Below are 19,335 nucleotides of genomic sequence, written 5' to 3'. Positions count from 1 at the left end.
ACCCGGCCCCTGGCCCCAGCTCACCGCCCCCTCTCCCCTGAATGCTCCATCCTCCTTCTCCTCCCCCTCCCCTGCTTCCCGCGAATCAAATGTTCGTGGGAAGGCTGAAACAAGGAGCAGGCAGGTAAGCCGGGCAGTGGGGGGGGGGTTACACGCGGAGAGCTCTAGGGAGGCACGGCGCGCACGGTCCAGTCTGGCTCCCCCTGCCTCTGGCTGAGCGCCCCCGGTTCGGGCTGGTACTGGCCGAGCGGCTTCGGCCCGGCTCGGGGAGTCGGGCCCCGCGGCACCGGTCCCGGTGCCAGCTGAGCGGCTCCGGCCTGGCCCGGCCCGGGGAGTCGAGCCCCAGGGCACCAGTTGCGGTCCCGGCGGAGCAGAACCGGTCCGGGCCCCAAGCAGTGTGGTAAGGGGGCAGGGGGCAGGGAGAGGGTGTTCGGTGCGTTGTGGGGGAGTGGATAGGGGTCGGGGCAGTCAGAGGGCAGGGAACAGGGGGATTGAATGGGGGCAAGGGTCCTGCGGGGCAGTCAGGAAGGAGAAGGGGTTGGATGAGGTGGTGGGAGGCAGTCAGGCATAGAGAGAAGAGGTGGTTGGATGGGGCAGGGGTCCTGGGGGGCCATCAGGAATAAGAGGAGGGGTTGGATGGGGTGGCAGGGGGGCAGTTAGGGGACAGGGAAGGGGGGTGGATGGGGCAGGGGTCCCGGGAGGCGGGGGGGCACGACTCCCTCGTGGGGTGAGGAGGAGGGAACCGGTTGTTAATATTTTGGCAGCTCATCACTGGCCACAGCACATCACCTTCAGCCACCACCAGAGCACCAGACCTGCTGCATATTCTCAAATGACTTTCTCTGGCTCTTCAACTTAATTTGAGCCACACTGTCAAGCCAACTTTTACCTTGAATAACTTTTAAAATATTGCAGGACAGTGGGCACCGGACACTAACTGAGATCAAAACTGAACAGGCGCTATCTTTTTGGGAGGATCAGAGCCATAGTTTGAGCTCCAGGTGTGTGCAAGCTGTAATAGCTGTAAATCTTGATGCCTTTTTTTTTTAAAGAAGAGCTGTATCTCTGGAGCCCCTTGCCCAAATGACCCCAAACTTTGAACACTAACTCTACCCAGAACCCTGATGAAGCATAGCAAATTTCAAAGCAATCGGGATATGCATGTGGATTTTAGACCATTGAAAAAAATTGTCTGTCAGACTGTAAATAGTCCCACCCTGATATAATCCCATAGGGCCTGTCACCCTGGTATCTGTGCCCTTATGTGTTAATTCAAAACAAAAAGGATTTTGAACAACAAATTCTCACTGAACATACTAGAGAACAAGAGCTAAGTTTTACCATTTAGAGTAAAACTGCCATGCATGGGGGACTGTGCAGAGCCACAATCCCTCAAAGGACAGTTGCGGAGGCATGTTTCTACTCCAGACTCACAGGTGCACAGAGGGACTTTAGAGAATTTATCTTGTTGAACTGTTCCTCCAGACATGACTTTGGAAGCTGCTGTTGTTGATTCACATTCCCCTACCCCTGCCTTGAGTAAGACACTGAAATGTTGTTTGGGAGGCAGAGCATTCTCCTTATTAATTTGTTTTGTACAACCTCTAACTTGCTAAGATTCTTTCAGCCCCAAATTTCCTCAAGATGGTAGTAGCTGGTTTTCGCAGTTCAGTGAGAGTGCACATTCCTGGCCCTGCCTCCTTTCTGCCTTCCCGTTCTCCCTTTGGGATGCTGCATCTCCCTGGGAGCACACAGAAGAAGCAGTCCTTCTGATTCCTACCAATGGCAGTGACTGTAATTGTATGGGAGTGGGAAGGCTCCCTCTCCCACACAGGTGGCCTCTGCCTGTTATGCACCAACACAAGGGCAATGGGCTATCGGGCCCTGAGAATTCTGTTGACTAATGTTGAGCAATTGGGAGATTGCACTGTGTTCTGTGGACAATGTGCATACAGGAAAGGTGGCAACATTTGTCTATTGCCCAGTTATGAAATGTTTGCCCCCTCTTTAGCCTGCAGTATGCGTGCATGTCCATTACATTCTGCCTTTGTATGCTACATGGCTAACCATAGGCCTGTGTGGATGAGCATTCATACTGCCTTGTTTTGTGAGGAGTATTTATGCTATACTCATCACAAGACCCCTCCCCGAGTCAGTTTGTTCTGTCATTGCTGCCAACCATTTCTCCTGAACCTCTGCTTAAAGGTGGCTTGCAAAGCAAAAGTTGACCCAAGTTAAACTCAGATTTCAGTCCCAAATGGAGCAGGATTGTGGGGGAGCATTCAGCAAAGAAATAAATTTTAAGCTAATCTTTTCAAATTCATTTCTTCCCCATCCCACCCCTATCAAATCCTAATAATATTTCTTGGTTCAATGACTATATCCCAGAATGCATTGTTCTGTGACATCATAACAAGCATGGCTGGCATTGATTTCAGTCAGACTTCTGGTATTTGTTGATGTCACATTTTGGGGCATATGTCCAGTAAATCAGGATCTTTCAGAAACAGGAGAAAAGGTACTGAAATACATAAAACTTACTTCTGTACCAAACACTCCCTACAGCCTGGTTAGCTGCGACATTCAGCAAATCAGTCTCTGTTAACTCAATGTTCATTTTTGCTTTTCCATTCCCTTTAAAACAACCTCAAGTTGTGCACAGGGCAGTATTCCATGTGGCAGGCAGTAACTCCTGTGGGCAGAGTAACAAGTCCTCTGCCCACCCCTCTTCCACTGGCTGCCCCAGTAAAGCTCAGAGAGGCTTCTAGTTCTGCAGCACCCACGGCTTTATTTACACAAGTTCTCCCACCACCAGTGATATACTATATACAGAGCTTGCAGGCCTGACAATCTCCTCTCCTACACAGTGTCTGCCCTCAGCCTGGAGACTGACCTTCCCCTGGCCATTCCCCCTTCTTCTGGCCGCCAGCCAGCCTTTATAGCCCTTGAACCCTCAGGCCCACAGGTGCAGCCAGTTCTAAAGGCCAGGCACCAGACTTCTTCCCAGCCCCAATCTATTTCCCCTGATTGGGGCTGGCTGAGCAGGGGCTAATTAGGTGCCTTTGCACCAGCACCCTGCTACACCAGGGTTATTGACATAGTGGTACAGAAGCACCAACACAGGCCCCTCCTTTCAGCTAGAAATCGATGTTGAAACTTGCTGCTATATTTCACTAATTACATTTCACCAGATTGTGCAACACAAATCACTTCTCTAATTTATTGTAGTCAGAGCTACATAGTTACCCACTGGCTCAGAGAAACTATACAGTTTCCCAAGGACTGATGAAATGTCACCACAACCAGGGTTTAAATTCTCTCATAAGCTATTTCTCAAAGTCCCCATCCCCCTCACACAGCTTTCGGGGCTCGAGGCTTCAGCCCTGTGGGCTGAATTTAAGCCCAGACCACAACAGAAGGTGGTGTCTCTTTCTGTTCACTCATCAGGGCCGCCCAGAGAATTCCGGGGGCCCGGGGTCTTCAGCGGCGGGGGGCCCTTCCGTTCCTGGAACCGCCGCCGAAGTGCCCCGAAGACCCCGCGGCGGGGGCCCCCGCACCACCGAATTACCGCCGAAGCAGGACCCGCCGCCGAAGCACAGCCCGGTCTTCGGCGGTAATTCGGCGGAGGGGGGCCCCCGCCACGGGTCTTCGGGGCACTTCGGCGGCGGGTCCCAGAACGGAAGGGCCCCCCGCCGCCAAATTACCGCCGAAGACCGAGCTGAACTTCGGCGGCGGGTCCCGCTCCGTCTTCGGCGGTAATTCGCCAGCGGGGGATCCTTCCGCCCTGGAGCGGAAGGACCCCCCGCCGGCGAAGACCAGTAGCGGCAGAAGCTCCTGCGCCCAGCCCCGCAAGAGTTTGCCGCGCACCCCGGAGCGAGTGAGGGACCCCGCTCCAGGGGCCCCGAAAAACTCTGGTGGGGGCCCCTGTAGGGCTCGGGGCCTGGGGCAAATTGCCCCTCTTGCCCCCCCCTCTGGGCGGCCCTGTCACTCATTAAAATGAGTGATAGCCCTAGAAGAGTCTGAGCAGGGCCTTGCCTGGGTTCCAACTCCTCCCTGGAGCTACATGTTTTCCTAGGGCTGGAGGGGGTGGGAGGGAGGAGACATTCCTCTGGGATTCTGTTGCCATAGGAATGTGGAATATAGGGAGTGTTTTGGTTTTTTTTAAAGAAAGTTATAGTAGTAACTAATTTTTTCAATCACTTGAGTAGAAGAAAAGCAGACTAGAAAAGCTATTTCTGTCACATAATGAAGCTCAAATTATGGAGTTAAAAAAATTAACATTATATTTCAGCAAATGTTGATGCAACAGTGTAAGAGATCTGATGTGACCAAGAATTGGTGTCATGTAATCAAAGTACCCTGCCACGCCCAGGCACACTTTAAAACATGCTGTTGCATATTTACAGTTTTATTAAACTGCCCTGCCTCAATGTGTGTTCCCTATCCCATCACTAATCCCCAAGAGATTTATGTAAACTAGCTTGTTTTCTCCAGGCTAGACAGCCTGCTCTTCGTATATGATAGCTTGCTAAAACCCATTTGTGTAATGCTGGCCTTTAGGATGCTTAACAGAGTTACATAATGAAGGCCACAGCACAGAGCTATAAAGGAGGAAGCTGAAACTGATGAGCTGTAGTTCTTTAACATACAGTATGTGCAGCTTTCCATAACCACAGTTGCAAATTAGCATTTCTTTTGCACAAATGCAACCACTAGGAGATGTGAGGATGTGTTCCTCTCCCCCAGGTTTTATTGGTTTCCCACCATTTTTAACTTGTTTCTGCTTACACTCTGATGTATAATTACAGTAAGAAGCAGTAAGAATACACAAGCTTGTGTGGAACAGAGATAAATATGGGTCTAGGATGAGTGACATCCATTGCTAATAATGTGGTGACCAGAATTCTCTTCCTGATGCCCAAGTCATTGTGTCTCACAGTCCACATCTTAGTACATCACTGTGGACTTGGTAATGAGCCTTTGCCTGTTCTAGCCCTGAATGCGTCCTATGGGCAATATGAAAATGGCTTCAGAGGGCCTGATTGTTTATGCACACAGGTGGCTAATGGATACATTTTCACTGGAGGGGGCAGGGAGGGTGTTTAGCCACACAGCACACTTTAATATTGACAGGGATCATTCAGCTAATGTCAGTTCAACCCCTGACAGGCTCAATGACAGAGCTGACTTATTCCTGCATTGGTGCAGATATTAGGGCTTTCTGAGTGTCGTGTCCTCTTCATGAAAGGTTCTAGCAATAACCGACTAAGAGAGAGAACCCACAAAGACATTATCCCAACATCAGTTAATGCTAATCATTTCAGTGAGATATTGAAATAAAAGTGAGGAAGGGAAGGAGTGAGGGAATGGGAATATTTTGATACATACGCCTGGTGTTGACTGCTTGTCTCTGCTTGTAGATGAGGATCAGGATGAGGGGCAAGCAGAGAATGCCCACAATGCATGCTCCTGTTGCCAGCGCAGCTGCTGTGATGTCTGAAACGGAACAAAGAAGCCAGAGGTGAACTAAGTGAGCCAGTGAGAGCTGTTTCAAACTGCATGGCCTAAAGTCAGGCTCTCTTCTGAATGAACAGTTAAAAACTCCTAGTTCTAATACTCAGGAACCTCTCATCTGCTGAGGCATTCAAGAGTAAAAAGGAAAAGGTTCTGTGGGTTCAGGCTTCCCATCATACATAAAGTGCAAAGCAAGAATGAAAAACAAGCAATGTGCAAAACATTGTACTGAATACCCACTAAACAGGCCAATGAGGGAATTTAGCACTGAAATCAGATTTAATTTATCGTTTCCTGTCTGTGAAATCCTCCAGAATGTACTGGTTTTCTCAAGATACGCCAGAAGCATTCTGTGATACTGATGCTCCCAGAAGTCTCATGAAAGCATGCTACCATTACTCCTATGAAACCTGGGTAACTCATCAAACTTATAACAGAAGGCTTGACATTGCTTTGGAGGAGTAGCGAGTGGCATTATTTCTTCTGTCTATAGAATTGAGCTGGGTCTAAGCCATGAAATTTGGTTCCCAAACCAAACTTCTCCAAGTTCTAAGGGTGCTCAGATACATGGGTTTTGTTCAGTCCCAGCTGTACTACAGATACAAGTAGAAAATTATTTAATAAGTGATAAGACGCTTGATACAAAGTCCATTGAAGACTGTGGAAAGACTCCCATTGACTTCAATGAGCGTGGGATCAGACCCCCAGTCAGCTAACAAAAATGAATCACTCTTTGTCTTCACTAGCCAAATCATCATTCAGCTGTATGTCAACATACTGTGGTGGAAAAATGTCTTCAGTCATATAGCTTGGTGTTGTTTTTAATATGGGGAAGAGGTACAGGACCACTAGCAATAGTTACAGTTATGGGCAGTAATAAGTAAACTGACTGTATACTGGAAAGAACTTTATAACCCAGATCCAGCTAAGGAATTTTCTTGATTTTCTGTGGAAGCTAAAGATCTGATCTCTGGCCTTTGTAATTTTTTAATGAAATTTACTGCAAGTTCAGCAAATGTAATGGGAGTAAGTCAGGACAGATATGTGAGCTGCAGAATTGATAGGCAGAGATTGTGCAAAAATATTAAGTAATTAGATTGGGATGTAGGTTTGGAGTTAATTCAGCAAAAGATTCCTTTCAGGACTGGCTAGTGACCCAGCAAGTTGCATATGATTCAGAATCAGTCAGTGGCATTCATTGGACCTGCAGAAAAGCGAGAGCAGATTTGATGCATCTTCTCTGGGAATGCCCAGAGATTCAGAAGAAGGGAGGAGGATCATGCTGATGCTGATATTCCAAATGATCAAGGGTGTGGGAGGCTAGCTGCAGAAAGCAATGCATTTTCAAGCTGTGCAGACCATTCTTGCTGAGAACATCTTATAACAAAGAGGAACATATCGAGCAAGTGAACATCAGGATCTGGGCTAAATATACCTGAGTGGTATAATGGTATGAATGCTCTGGCAAATTTAGAACTGATTTCAGGCAATGTGACAGAAAGGAGATTTTTGATGAAGTTGGTGTATATTTTTGAGGTTTCTGATTACATTATCCTTATTTAGAGTACAGAATATATTTAATTCTAAATGGATCATATTCAGCTCTTGTGCAAGGGTTAAAGTTTACTGAAATCAGTAGATTTCCTTCTATTTTCTCTAGGTCTGAATTCGGCTCATGATCTTTGGACCTGACTCATGGTTTTTTAATGCCTGGCGTTGCAGTACTATAAATTCACAGAATATATTTAGTACTGCCGACTCCAGGCATTCAAAAACCATGAGTCAGGCCCAAAGATCATGAGTGTGGTTTAAAAATAATAAGTGAAGTTATTTTTATTAGCATTCTGGTTCTTGAGCCTTTATGGGTCATGTTTTCAAACCTTTCTCCACAATTATGAGGGCTAGAAATTAATTCATTTAAAAAAAATGAAAAAAGAATCTCCTATTGTCACTGGGGACCCTTCCCTGACTGACTCCTCTTCCTGAGAAGTCAGGTTTATTTTAAAATGGGTCAGAACAGGATTTTGATAGGTGATCTTATCAGTATGCAGCCAAATGTATTACTGGCGCATGATTCTGTTGAACTCAGTATAAACAGATTTTCAGTAGGACAATGATTTCCCAGATTTCTTTCTATAGCATCTGGTTCAGAATTAGCATCATCTTGCAGATTTAAGAATTCTGGGTGGGGGCGGGGGCTGTGCTGCAGAATAGAGTTTAGTTTTACATAGCATCTTCCAGTCTCAAGGTATCTGTAAAAAAAAAAAAAAAAAGTTAGATACCTGGAGTTTAGTGACTGCAGGGACAAACAGATGAACTATTTTTGTGCCCAGCAACAGCTCAAACCCACAGGACATTAGATCCCTGTTGAGAGAGAGAATGTTGGCTAGGGCACATTGGTGATTATTCCCTCTCTTCTGGAAAGTGCCATGGGATATTTCATATCCCTTTCCACAGCCACTAGAGACAAGTAGCAGAGGCTTTGATTTGCTATCTCCCAATCCAAAGGATGACAAGTGAAGGCATCAGGCCTGTGACTGATGTAATTGCAAAGCACACGGTGGTTCAACACTCAGAATGACATGACAGGATAAAAAAAAAAAAAGGTCTGAAAAGCACAAGGGGTAAGTGACGTTTTCCTTGGAACTGCTCTATGCATCCAATTTGATGCTTCCCTCTCCCCCCCCCTCCCCCCGCAGGATGCTGGACTGTGCTTGAATGCATTCTGCCTGACAGTGGGATTTAAAGTCAGATTCAAACAAGTAGTCCCTTGGCTTCCATTAGCCTTTTGGTGCTTGATATTGGAATTTGCCCAGTGTTAAACACTGCTGCAAAGTCTGATGGTGTCCTTTAGCATAAGCACCAGTTCTGCAATGTTCTAGGGCACGAGGCTAAAACTGGAAGGAGAAGTAACTTGTACCCGAGGGGAAGCCATCTGTATTAACACAGAGGCCTCATTTTTTAATGTGGACATCCTTTTCAGGACACCACATTTGAGGGTTCAAATTGGCACTTAGGTGCATAAATAGGTTATTTACTAATGTGAGGTATGGGTCTGATCACTCATGTGAGATTTGGATTTCCTCTTTAGATACGTATGTTTTCAAATTAAAATAGTTTCTGTGTCAGAAGAGAGATGACTCAGTCTCAGGATAGTAACAGAGTTTTCATGGTATCACACAGGAAAAGGTTTCTCTCTGACACTTCGGCTCTCTAAAATAATTCACTGCTCAATTCTCTGCTTGTGGCAGTAGCAGTTAAATCTCAGACTTCTGTTCTGTGTTTCCCTGAACTGGACTCTCGTATTTACTCCATCCAGGCCTTTTGTGTGGTTGCGCTGCATAGGGTAGTTCGCGGAACAGCGCGCTGCAGAATTCCTCTTTCTAATGGCTCACTTCCTACTTTCACTGCTTGCGCAGTTTGGGACCTGGACCAGCAATCACAGATCACTGGGTGATGGTAAACCAGTCCAGCCAATCAACCACAATGAATTACTCCCAAGATAGTTCCAGCTCTTTTGTATCATAAGCTCCTCAGAAAAGGGCCTTTGTATTTTATTTCTCTGTAAAGCACCATGCACATCCCTGGTGCTGCAGAAATATTAACCACTACGCGTGAATAAGTGAGCATCCAGAAAACATTCCAAAATACACTGATGTGGAGGAAGGGGCAAAACAGAAAATAGCTGGAGGGCCACAAAGTATGATAGCTACAGCATTTTCACATTAGACTCAACTAGCCATGTGGGGCCTGATCCTGCCATTGATCCACAGACTGAAATCTCCATGAAATAAATGAGGGAGTTCTGTGTAAAAATAAATGGCTGGATATGGCTTCAGGTGTGGGGTTAGGGAATGCCGACCAGGAGTTAGAATGGACATGATGGGATATTGACAGGAACACAGAGAAGGGGGAAAGCGCTGCTGTCCTATCTGTTGTTTTGGGAAGACCCCTCTCCACATTCTTCACCAGGACTTTGCAACAACAGGCAAGACCACCCCCAAATAATTTATCCCAGGTTTTATGTGCATGCTGGGACGTAGCTTTGGGAGGTTAGTTAGGACTGTGTGTACAATCATGCAGTGAAAGCCAGCAGTTGTATACAGCCACAATAAAGCCTCAGGGCCAAATGCTCAGCTAATGTAGATTGGTGTAGTCAATGGAACCATAGTTACACCAGCAGAGAATTTGGCCCAGCATGCTTTGTTTCATAACCCTAATTCTCTCAGTATGTGCTATGAGTGATTTCCGTTGAGTGAGTTTGTAGTCTGCATGGAGAGTCTGGGCTTGAGGAGATTCCAGGAACCTAGGACACAACCGTCCTGCAGATTACACAATGTCCCAATGGCTATTACTGTGTAGAAGCTAAGGAATAAACCTCCCAGGGATTTAACTGGAGTTTTTCTTGCAGCTGGATTATTTTGTCCAGGTTTTGTCTGAAATGCAAATGTGTAAAATGAACACCTGTGCCTAGGAAAATACATAAAACAGGATAATAAGCAGGGCATTATAGAGAACACTTACTTTCTTTGTCTTTGCTGGCACCAGGATGAAATGTGCAGTTTGGAAATGCTTCTCTGGCTGCGGAATTAAAGAGAAGAATTGGTTACATCTCCTGGGATTCAGTTCTCATCCAGTAATAAGTCAGATAGAAAATCCTACTTAAAATTTAAACAAGGAATTACATTTAACTTTGCTTCAGTTGTCTTTCTTTTTGACAGAGAGAGAATCAGCTAGGGTTTAAAAATGGCAATAACAATTAGTTATGGCTGCTATTTCTGATCTGCCCTCCATCTAATCCACCTACAGCGCAGAGAGAAGATGTGGTCTATAGGATTTATTGACACACATTTGGGATATGACAGTACAAATTGCTAGTGGTAAAGCTACCAATGTGTCATTTGCCACCAGCATGTAGCACTACACATTTGCCACTAGCAATGTGTACAAGTGCAAGTTAAAATAATTGTACCAGGGATTCTCAAATGATTTTGCCGTGAGGCCCACATCTTAATGGATTGTCTAGTGACAGCCAGATTTCCTCTCAGTTGTGATCCCATGGATTACTGCACCCATTCTTGACCACCCAGATCTCTTAACTGCCTGTTTGCAATTGTGTAACATCCCTGTGGCAATGACAGTAATTATTTGCATGGAAAAGTAATATTGATATTTAGTTTTCTCTAAAAGCAGTTAAGCAAGTGATAAAGAGAATGAGCACCATGTGCCCAGCCAGTTCTCTGCATACCTACAGCATAGCATTCCATGAACCACAGTTTGAGACTTGCTTTTATTATGCTACACCACTCTCATTTCTATTGTGCTTATAAACCCAAATTATCTTAGTTGCCAGGAATCACAGTAATTAAAGCAAACTGTTAACTAATTTTTTCTTAAATCCAAAAAGAAATGATAAATCAATTATTGCAATTCTAAAAATAGTGATGCTTTCTACCACTGGAATGTTAGGCCTTCTGGCTGTCCAGTAAGATCCAGCTTTAATTTCTAGCTCTTGATGCTTGCAAGATACTGGACAATCAAACTGTCATTGGTCCAGGACTAAATATAACTTTTGCATCCAAAAACAGTGTTTGATATTTCTCTGTCATTTTGGGCCTGAAAGTAAACTTTTTTCCAGAAAGAGATTGAAGAAAATCAATGTAACTGTGTAATTTTTTTCAGAGTAGCAGCCGTGTTAGTCTGTATCCGCAAAAAGAACAGGAGTACTTGTGGCACCTTAAAGACTAACAAATTTATTTTAGCATGAGCTTTCGTTTAGGCCACAGTTAATAGTATCTAGTTTGCATATTAATTCAAGTTCAGCAGTTTCTCTTTGGAGTCTGTGTCACTGAGTGGTTAGAGAGGTTGAAGTGTTCAAGACTCCAAAGAGAAACTGCTGAACTTGAATTAATATGCAAACTAGATACTATTAACTGTGGCCTAAACAAAGACTGGGAATGGTTGGGTCATTACACCAATTGAATCTATTTCCCTATGTTAAGTTCTCCTCACACCTTCTATGGGCCATCTTAATTATCACTTCAAAAAGTTTTTTTTCCTCCTGCTGACGATAGCTCATCTCAATTGATTAGACTCTGCCTGTTGGTATGCATACTTCCACCTTTTCATGTTCTCTGTATGTATAAATATCCCCTGTCTGTGTGTTCCATTCTATGCATCCGAAGAAGTGAGCTGCAGCTCACGAAAGCTCATGCTAAAATAAATTTGTTAGTCTTTAAGGTGCCACAAGTACTCCTGTTCTTTTTGTGTAATTTTTGTTTTTATTATCTAAGCTGGGGGGGGGAGTGTTTTCCAGCTGCTTATGTTTTTTAAAAAGTTATGATCTTTTTTTCCTTTAACCCAGACCTATGACATCTGTTGCTCTTCCAGGCTTGGGCCCCACATAGTATTGCAAATGCACCTTGATTCTGATTACAGCACCCCCTGGCCATCCAGTCCTGAATGATAAATAAACTGAGCCTGTGCTCCTCAGTTCTGACCTACAGCACCATCTTTATCTATTGACTTTGGGCCCAGCCCAGTTCCCACTAAAGTCAGTGGGAGTCTTTCTACTGATTTCAGTGTGAGTTGAAGTGGCACAATTTTTTTCTTTGTAAAGGCCTCTCCCACACACATTCTGCACGTTTCCCAGTTACATCTACCTTTCTGTATGCGGAGTTCCATGAAGCCATGAGCCACTTGCTGGTAATTCAGTTTGCCATGTTCCTTTTTAGTCTCTACCACATAACAGCAGTAATTGCCACTGTCCTGCAGAGTCAGATTCATCATGATGACATGAAATGTCCCATGGTGGTCCGAGGTGGTCTCCAGCCCATGGTGATTTGCTTGTTCTCCATGGAAGTACCTTTCTGTGACATTGCTATGTGTCCCATGATGCTTCCCTGGCTCATGATGCAGGTCCCTTTCGGTTACATTGCGGATATGTTGCTTCTCAGAGCAGCTTTGGTCTCCGTTGCTGCTGAAGTACCAAATTTTGTAAAGTAAGTCATGCCGAGCAGAGAGTGGCCCAGAGAGCTTGCATGTCAAGGTAACATTCTGTCCTTCTGGGCAGACGTAGAGTGAGTAAGGAGTGGTGATCATGAAAGCTGTTGTCTGTTCTACATGGAGAAAAGAAACACTAGGCAATTAAAATGTAAGATAAATGGCGAGGTATTAGAGAATAACAACTCTTTGCACTGCTTTGAAGATATAATTAAACAAACACCTGCAACAGCCCTGTGAAGTAGATAAGCACTATAACCATTTTACAGATGACTAAACTGAAACACACAGAGGTTAGTTAAGCAATTCACACAAGGTTACACAGTGTGTCATTGCAGCTGATTTGAGATTAGAATCCAGGAGTCCTGTTTCAGTTCTGTGCTCTAACCACTAATTTAAGTACATTAGATTGGGCAAACATTGCCTTTGGTTAGGCAAACACGCTATACAGGACATCACCAATGTTTGCAAATCCTCTTTCCCCTAAGAATTAGACCTGAGGGCTCATTGTGTATCTTGTCATTTCACTGTGCTGTAATCATATGAGTGATCAAACTATTCCATATTATAGCCTCCTTCATTCCATGCAGCTACTACTGCTCTTTGGTGCAAACTATTAAAGATGTTCTTTAAAAAAAAAATTTTAAAAAAAACCTCACAAGACAGATTTCACCAAGAGGAGCTAAAACTTTAATGTATCTCCAATGCTGGCTAACTCTACTCTATTTACTCCATTACCTGCCTGATTGTTTAGGATAGTTTTTCTCCGGATTAATGCTAGCAAGTTAATATGATTTATATACTTCTCTCTCTGTGTCTATGTATCCTTTATACATTTGGGTGGGGAGGTAGAGAAAGAGAGAGAATTGGACAGGGTAAACTTATGCTATAATAGACAAAAAGGCAGTATGTCTTGTGGTGCAGAATTGTATAAGAAACCTTAAATCAGTAAATGTCAAATTACTTTCACAGGGATTAGATCTGTGGATCAAAGACAGCAGACACCAATGGGTTTCTTTTTCATAGACAAGTGACTTTCTGATAATCCAATTCATGTTATACCTGTCAGATACTTAAATATTTTGCTGCTGTTTCACCCAAGCAGAGTCAAAAAGCTTGTAATAATACAACATGTTTAATGCATGTTTTTAAAAAACCATGATAGTGACACCTGACCTGTCCACTCTGGAATTCAGATGCACTCAAAGGAACTGTACTTTGAACAGAGAGCACTTTGTTTGGACCGTTTGTAATGTACAGGAGCCATAAATTAATCCAGTTTAAATTTTTTAGAGGGTCTCAGTAAGCAACAGGAGGAGAAACCTCTTAGAGCTTAGGGCTAAGTCCTGTTTCCATTTAGCAGAACTCCCATTCAATGGCAACAGGTTTGGTGGACACCAAAGTGTTAAAAATATGTAAAAAAATATGTAATTTTATGTAAATAATGTTGGAAGTGTATCTTAACCTTATAAATAAGACTTATTTTCAGTAGGCAGTAAGCTTAATGTACTTGAACTATAACAAGTTACTATTTTTACTCCTGTCATGTAGCAAGGAGCTTTTGCCCTCTTTCTGATTTGGGTGGTAGCAGTAGTGTTATGCAGGTCACTCGCTTACTGGAACTAGGGCTGTGGGATGCAAGTTCTGTGATGTCTTAGCACTGTAAAATTTGCTGCGAGAGATCAAAGTGGATCAGCAGCCTCTGTGTTTGTGAGGGAAGGATGATGGGAGGGGGAGTACATGGTTCTCAAATGAGGAAATTTCACAATGCCTATGATTCAGTTACAAATCCTCATCATTGGCATTATATTCAGTTCCTTCTTCCCCCCCAACCAGGGCTCTGTTAATGCCTGTATAAAAACAAGAAATAGCAACAGTTTATGTCCCCACCCCTACCCCAAGATCAGACTGTTTTTTAACCTCACTCTGTTTATGCAAGACTGCTTGTGTTTTCCATTTTCTCTAAAGGCAGAGGTGGCACCGTCTGACACTCAAATTCCGTAATGGGAGAAGTTGTTCTCTGCAGAGTTTGGAAATCCCTCATCATTGTTTACTGAAAATTGTGCTCAGAAGAGGCCCAGCAAAGGAACAGCAGGGAATGTTTGTAGCTCCAAACTGAGGTGTATTAGCAGAGCTCTTTTTGGGGCTTGCAAGGTGATGAAAGTCAGGATTAAGGTATATGAGCAAAGTTGGGTGGGGACCCAGGACTGGAATACCTGGGGTGCTACAGGTCAGGTAGTGGTAAATTGGCAAACTGTGAGGTACCATGACTGACGTGGTGAGGCTGGGTACTGTAGGTCAATACTGCAGTGCACGTGCAAACGTGTGGAGGAAGACTGGAACGGTGCCTACCTAGGTTCTGCCCAGGGGCGGCTCTATTCATTTCGCCACCCCAAGCAGGGCAGCATGCCGCAGGAGGCACTCTGCTGGTCGCTGGTCCCGCAGCTCCGGTGGACCTCCCGCAGGCATGCCGGCAGAGGGTCCGCTGGTCCTGCGGCTCCACCGAAGCGGGACCAGCGGACCCTCTGCAGGCACGCCTGCGGGAGGTCCACCGGAGCTGCCTGCCGCCCTCCCGGCGACCGGCAGAGCAACCACCGCGGCATGCCACCCCAAGCATGCACTTGGCGTGTTGGGGTCTGGAGCCGCCCCTGGTTCTGCCTAACTGAGCCTCCAGCCAGCCCACTGTCCCAGAAGCACTAAATCCTCAGGGACTCCTTCAAAAACTGGAGAGAGATAAAAAAAGATTTATTTGGAGGGAGAGAGAGAGAAAAGGATTTCTTTATTGTATTTTTGAAACTATTGATAAAGGGGGACCACTTGGTGAGGTGTCTCTGGGGTTTAATTTGTTACAGCTATGATGGTGTTGTGAGGACAAAATGTTCTCTCACTGCAGTTACATCCTGTTGTTCTGTTGGCTCCATCTTTATTTGATTTGAGGTTTTTCATTTGATGTACTTCGCAGGAGCCAATGAAACACATTGCTCCAAACTACCACAGAAGTCTTTCAGGATTGAAACAGGCTCAAGTTCACTTAGTTTACATATTACCTAGCCCCCCAGAAGACAGACAAACCTTGTTCAAATAGAATTTGAAAATTATGTTCTAGACTAGGTCCCTACATTGACAAGAACTTAATTTCTAATGCAGAACTAATGTTAACCTATGCAGGGTCATGTGACTTTCTCAGCCAATAACAGACCTCCAGCTCAAATAGCAGAATTGATCTTGGACAAATGGAAGTGAAAAATGTCCTTAAAGTCTTTCAGTTTTTGTCCTTTACTTGTTGTATTTAGAACATTGTTGGACTCTGAACCTCCTGGTGCACCTGAATTATTTAAGTGTATTATTTACTTTTATTTTCATACTATTTTTTCTAAATTTCAGCAGACAATGCAGGGAGTGGGGGAAATAAAGTCAGAGGGGATCTGATACAGTGAAATTTCTGGGTGGGTCTCTGCGTGCCGATCTCAGTACCTAGGGCACTCTGGATATTTTGTGCAAATGTCGAAGAGTGGTTCTTAATCCTGATTCCATGAGGTCTGAGTACAAAAGGGGCCTCCAGGGAGGAAGGTCGAAGTCTATTGGAGGAAACTGCCCTTGCAACACCTTTGACAAGCGTCCCATGGGATTCTTTGTGTTTCTTACCTCCCTAATGAGGTCCCCTGAAAATCAGAGGAGTGCCGCCTCATCAAAGGTGCCACCAATTTTCCACCTTTAAAGTTGGACCATCAAACTGTGAGGCTCCACATCAGAGGGACTCATGCCATGGCTTTCTCTCTTTGCACACAGTGGATACAGCCATAATATCATGATTGGGTTTGCACTGGGAAGCTGAGTCCAGCAGCTCGGCTTATATCTCATATGGACATTGCATTACAGTACTACTGGGGTGCTGCACTGTTTGAGGTGCCATCCTGCAGATGAGGCAACCTCTTGTCTGCCTACCTGTTAGTGGCTGCTGTCTAGGTGGACATTACAGATCTTTGTCATTTATTATAGATCTTGTGGCATTTTATTTTAAGGAGTGAATGTTTGTCCCAGTGCCCTGCCCAATGCTCCCTTACTGAATAAGAAAAGTTATAATAATGTCCAAGGCTAGGTCTGAGCTATTGTTGAGCACGTTTAAGTTGCTGTTTTTGCCTATACAGTTACTGCACTGCTAGGATCTGCCTAACCACTTTCTGACACTTGTCTATGAGGAGAGCTAGGGAAGTCCACGTAGTGTTTGTGTGTGGGTGGGTTTTTTTTGGTTTGTATATTTTTAAATACTGAAAAGAAAGTACATACTTTTGCCTACTCTGCATCTTAAAACAGCTCTTGCTTCACCCACAGGATTTCATGGAACCCATCTACAGTGGTGGAAAATAAACACAACCCACATATTTGGTAAGAGATCCTGTGCCAGCAGTCGTGCTGGGCAGAGGTTACCATATATGTGAAGTGTTTGCCATGGGGTGGTGGGTATAATAGGCCAGGGAAGGCAAAGCCTTCCCTGGTTGCAGCCGCTGCTACAGGCCACTGGGCTGGGGCTGCTCAGGCTGGCCAGAGGCTAGGGCTGCTGCTCTGGGCAGCCAGCCTAGGGCTGGGGCTAGGGCTGCTTGGGGCAGCTGGGGTCAGCTGGCTGACCCCGGGACTGGGGCCAGCCCAGGGGTCCTCTGGTGGCAGGAGTGGGGTGGTGAGGGGGCTCAGGGCTCCTGCCGTGGAGGGTGGGGCCTCATGCAGAAAGGGTGGGGCTGCGGGGCTAGCCTCTCCTAAGGTGGGGGGTTCACCTGCCGCTCACAGTGTTTGGCTTTTTGTGTTTTCCTTCTGTTTTCTAAGCTCAAAGGGAAGTTCTTTAAAGCTATCTAATGGATTGTGTGATAAGACTGGGGCAGGGGAAAATGGCAGCTGGTAGCACTGGTGCTCTTTGCATTCTCTCTGTACCAGTAGCACAACGCGTAGTCTTTAGGAAACTCTGTTGTATTTGGTGTTCTCTCCCCAGAATGATGCATGATGCTAATGAGGATAATTCCCTTTACAGTTCAACTGATTAACAAATGTCATCCACGCTGTACAGATAAACAGTCTTTTATCATGCTTCTCTCTTCCATGTGGCATCAAAGGTTCATGTATATTCAAACATCCAATCACTCTCCTCTTGTCTCTATTATAGCTCCCTATAAGTGTATATTTGGTACCTTAATATTTCAAACAATCCTAAGTGACTGGTGGAACAATTCCTGCTTGCCTCCATCCATCTCATTGCCCTGACTTTTCTCCTGCCTTCCCCGCTCATTTGGAGTTAAAGGCCCAATGCAAACAGAAAGTACATATACATCCACAGTTATATCCGTCACACTGAACAGATTAGACAATGAAAAGGCACCAAAGGAGCCACGGCTCAATTTTTTTCATACAAAAAGGTTTTTTACTGAAAACTGTCTTTTTCTAAAATTAATTTTTCACAAAAAAGTTTTTCAATGTCATAAAATGTTGTTTTCTCAATGTTTTAAATCAATTTTTTAAATTAAAATAATTTTAAAATGTTTTTGTTTATCAAAACCCCAGTTTTCAGTGAGAAAACACCGTTTTTAGTAAACAAAGCATTCTGTAAAGATTTTGATTAAAAGTCAGTAAAATAAAATCATGGACAATTTTCACAAAATGGAAAATTGGTCCATTTTTAATTTTATAACATGGAAATAATTTGGAAATTTCAACTTTTTTTGATATATCATTTTACTGTTTTCAATCAGTTCCTGTTGACTGAACAAATAGAACAATCTACAAATAGAAACTAGTCCCACCTTCGTGGCCTACCACTTATCAAACATCCTCCTTCTGAACTAAATTGTCTTGACATAGATTAATAGATTCCAAGGCCAGAAAAGACTATTGTGATCATCTAGTCTGACCTCCTGTATAACAAAGGCCATTTAACTTCTCCAAAATAATTCCTAGAACATATATTTTAGAAAAACATCCAATCTTGATTTAAAAATTGTCGGTGATGTAGAATCCACCATAACCCTTGGTAAATTGTTTCAAAAGTTAATTACTCTCACCATTAAAAATGTATACCTTATTTCCAATCTGAATTTGTCTAATTCAACTTCCAGCCATTGGATCTTGTTATACCTTTTTCTGCTCGACTGAAGAGCCCATTATTAAATAGTATTCCTCATGTAGATTCTTATAGTCTGTAATCAAGTTACCCCTTAACCTTCTCTTTGTTAAACTAAATAGATTGAGCTTTTTGAGTCCATCACTATGAGGCATGTCTTCTAATCATATAATCATTCTTGTGGCTCTTCTTTGAACCCTCTCCAGTTTATCAACATTCCCCTTTAACTGTGGGCACCACAACTGGACACAGTATTCCCACAGCAGTTGCACCAGTGTCAAATTTAGAGATAAAATAACCTCTTTACCCCTACTCGAGATTCCTCTGTTTGTGAATCCAAAGATTGCATTAGTTCTTTGGGGCACAAAATAAAACTGGGATCTCTTGTTCATCGGATTATCCCCCACACAAATCATTTTCAGAGTCACTGCTTCCCAGGATAGAATCCCTATCCTGTAAGTATGGCCTGCATTCTTTGTTACTAGATGTATACATTTACATTTAGTCATATTAAAATACACATTGTTGGCTTGCACCCAGTTTATCAAGCGATCCAGATTGCTCTGGGTCAGTGACCTATCCTTTTCATTATCTACCACTCTCCCAATTTTTGTGTCATCTGCAAAATTTGTCAGTGATGGGGTTTTATGTTTTCTTCCAGGTCATTGATAAAAATATTAAATAGTGTAGGGTCAAGAATCAATCCTGCAAACCCC

General features: G+C 44.0%; 2 protein-coding genes across 21 annotated transcripts in view; one reads left to right on the top strand and one right to left on the bottom strand.

The window, feature by feature from the left end:
• The window catches only part of CDH23 (cadherin related 23), a 529,883-nt gene that overhangs the window by 440,399 nt on the left and 70,149 nt on the right, over positions 1 to 19,335 (top strand). The gene's annotated exons all lie outside the window — the stretch shown is intronic.
• Positions 1 to 19,335, bottom strand: part of VSIR (V-set immunoregulatory receptor) — a 46,152-nt gene that overhangs the window by 17,634 nt on the left and 9,183 nt on the right. The window contains exons 2-4 of the mRNA XM_045025475.1: positions 12,177 to 12,632; positions 10,039 to 10,095; positions 5,389 to 5,496 (exon numbers count right to left, since the gene is read on the bottom strand). Coding sequence (XP_044881410.1) covers positions 5,389 to 5,496; positions 10,039 to 10,095; positions 12,177 to 12,632 — 621 coding nt within the window. The remainder of the gene's footprint in view (positions 1 to 5,388; positions 5,497 to 10,038; positions 10,096 to 12,176; positions 12,633 to 19,335) is intronic.

This window comes from Mauremys mutica, chromosome 7 (genome assembly GCF_020497125.1).
Source record: "Mauremys mutica isolate MM-2020 ecotype Southern chromosome 7, ASM2049712v1, whole genome shotgun sequence".
Classification (NCBI taxonomy): domain Eukaryota; kingdom Metazoa; phylum Chordata; order Testudines; family Geoemydidae; genus Mauremys; species Mauremys mutica.
Note: the sequence above shows the minus strand (reverse complement) of the source record. Positions and strands in the feature narration are given on the sequence as shown.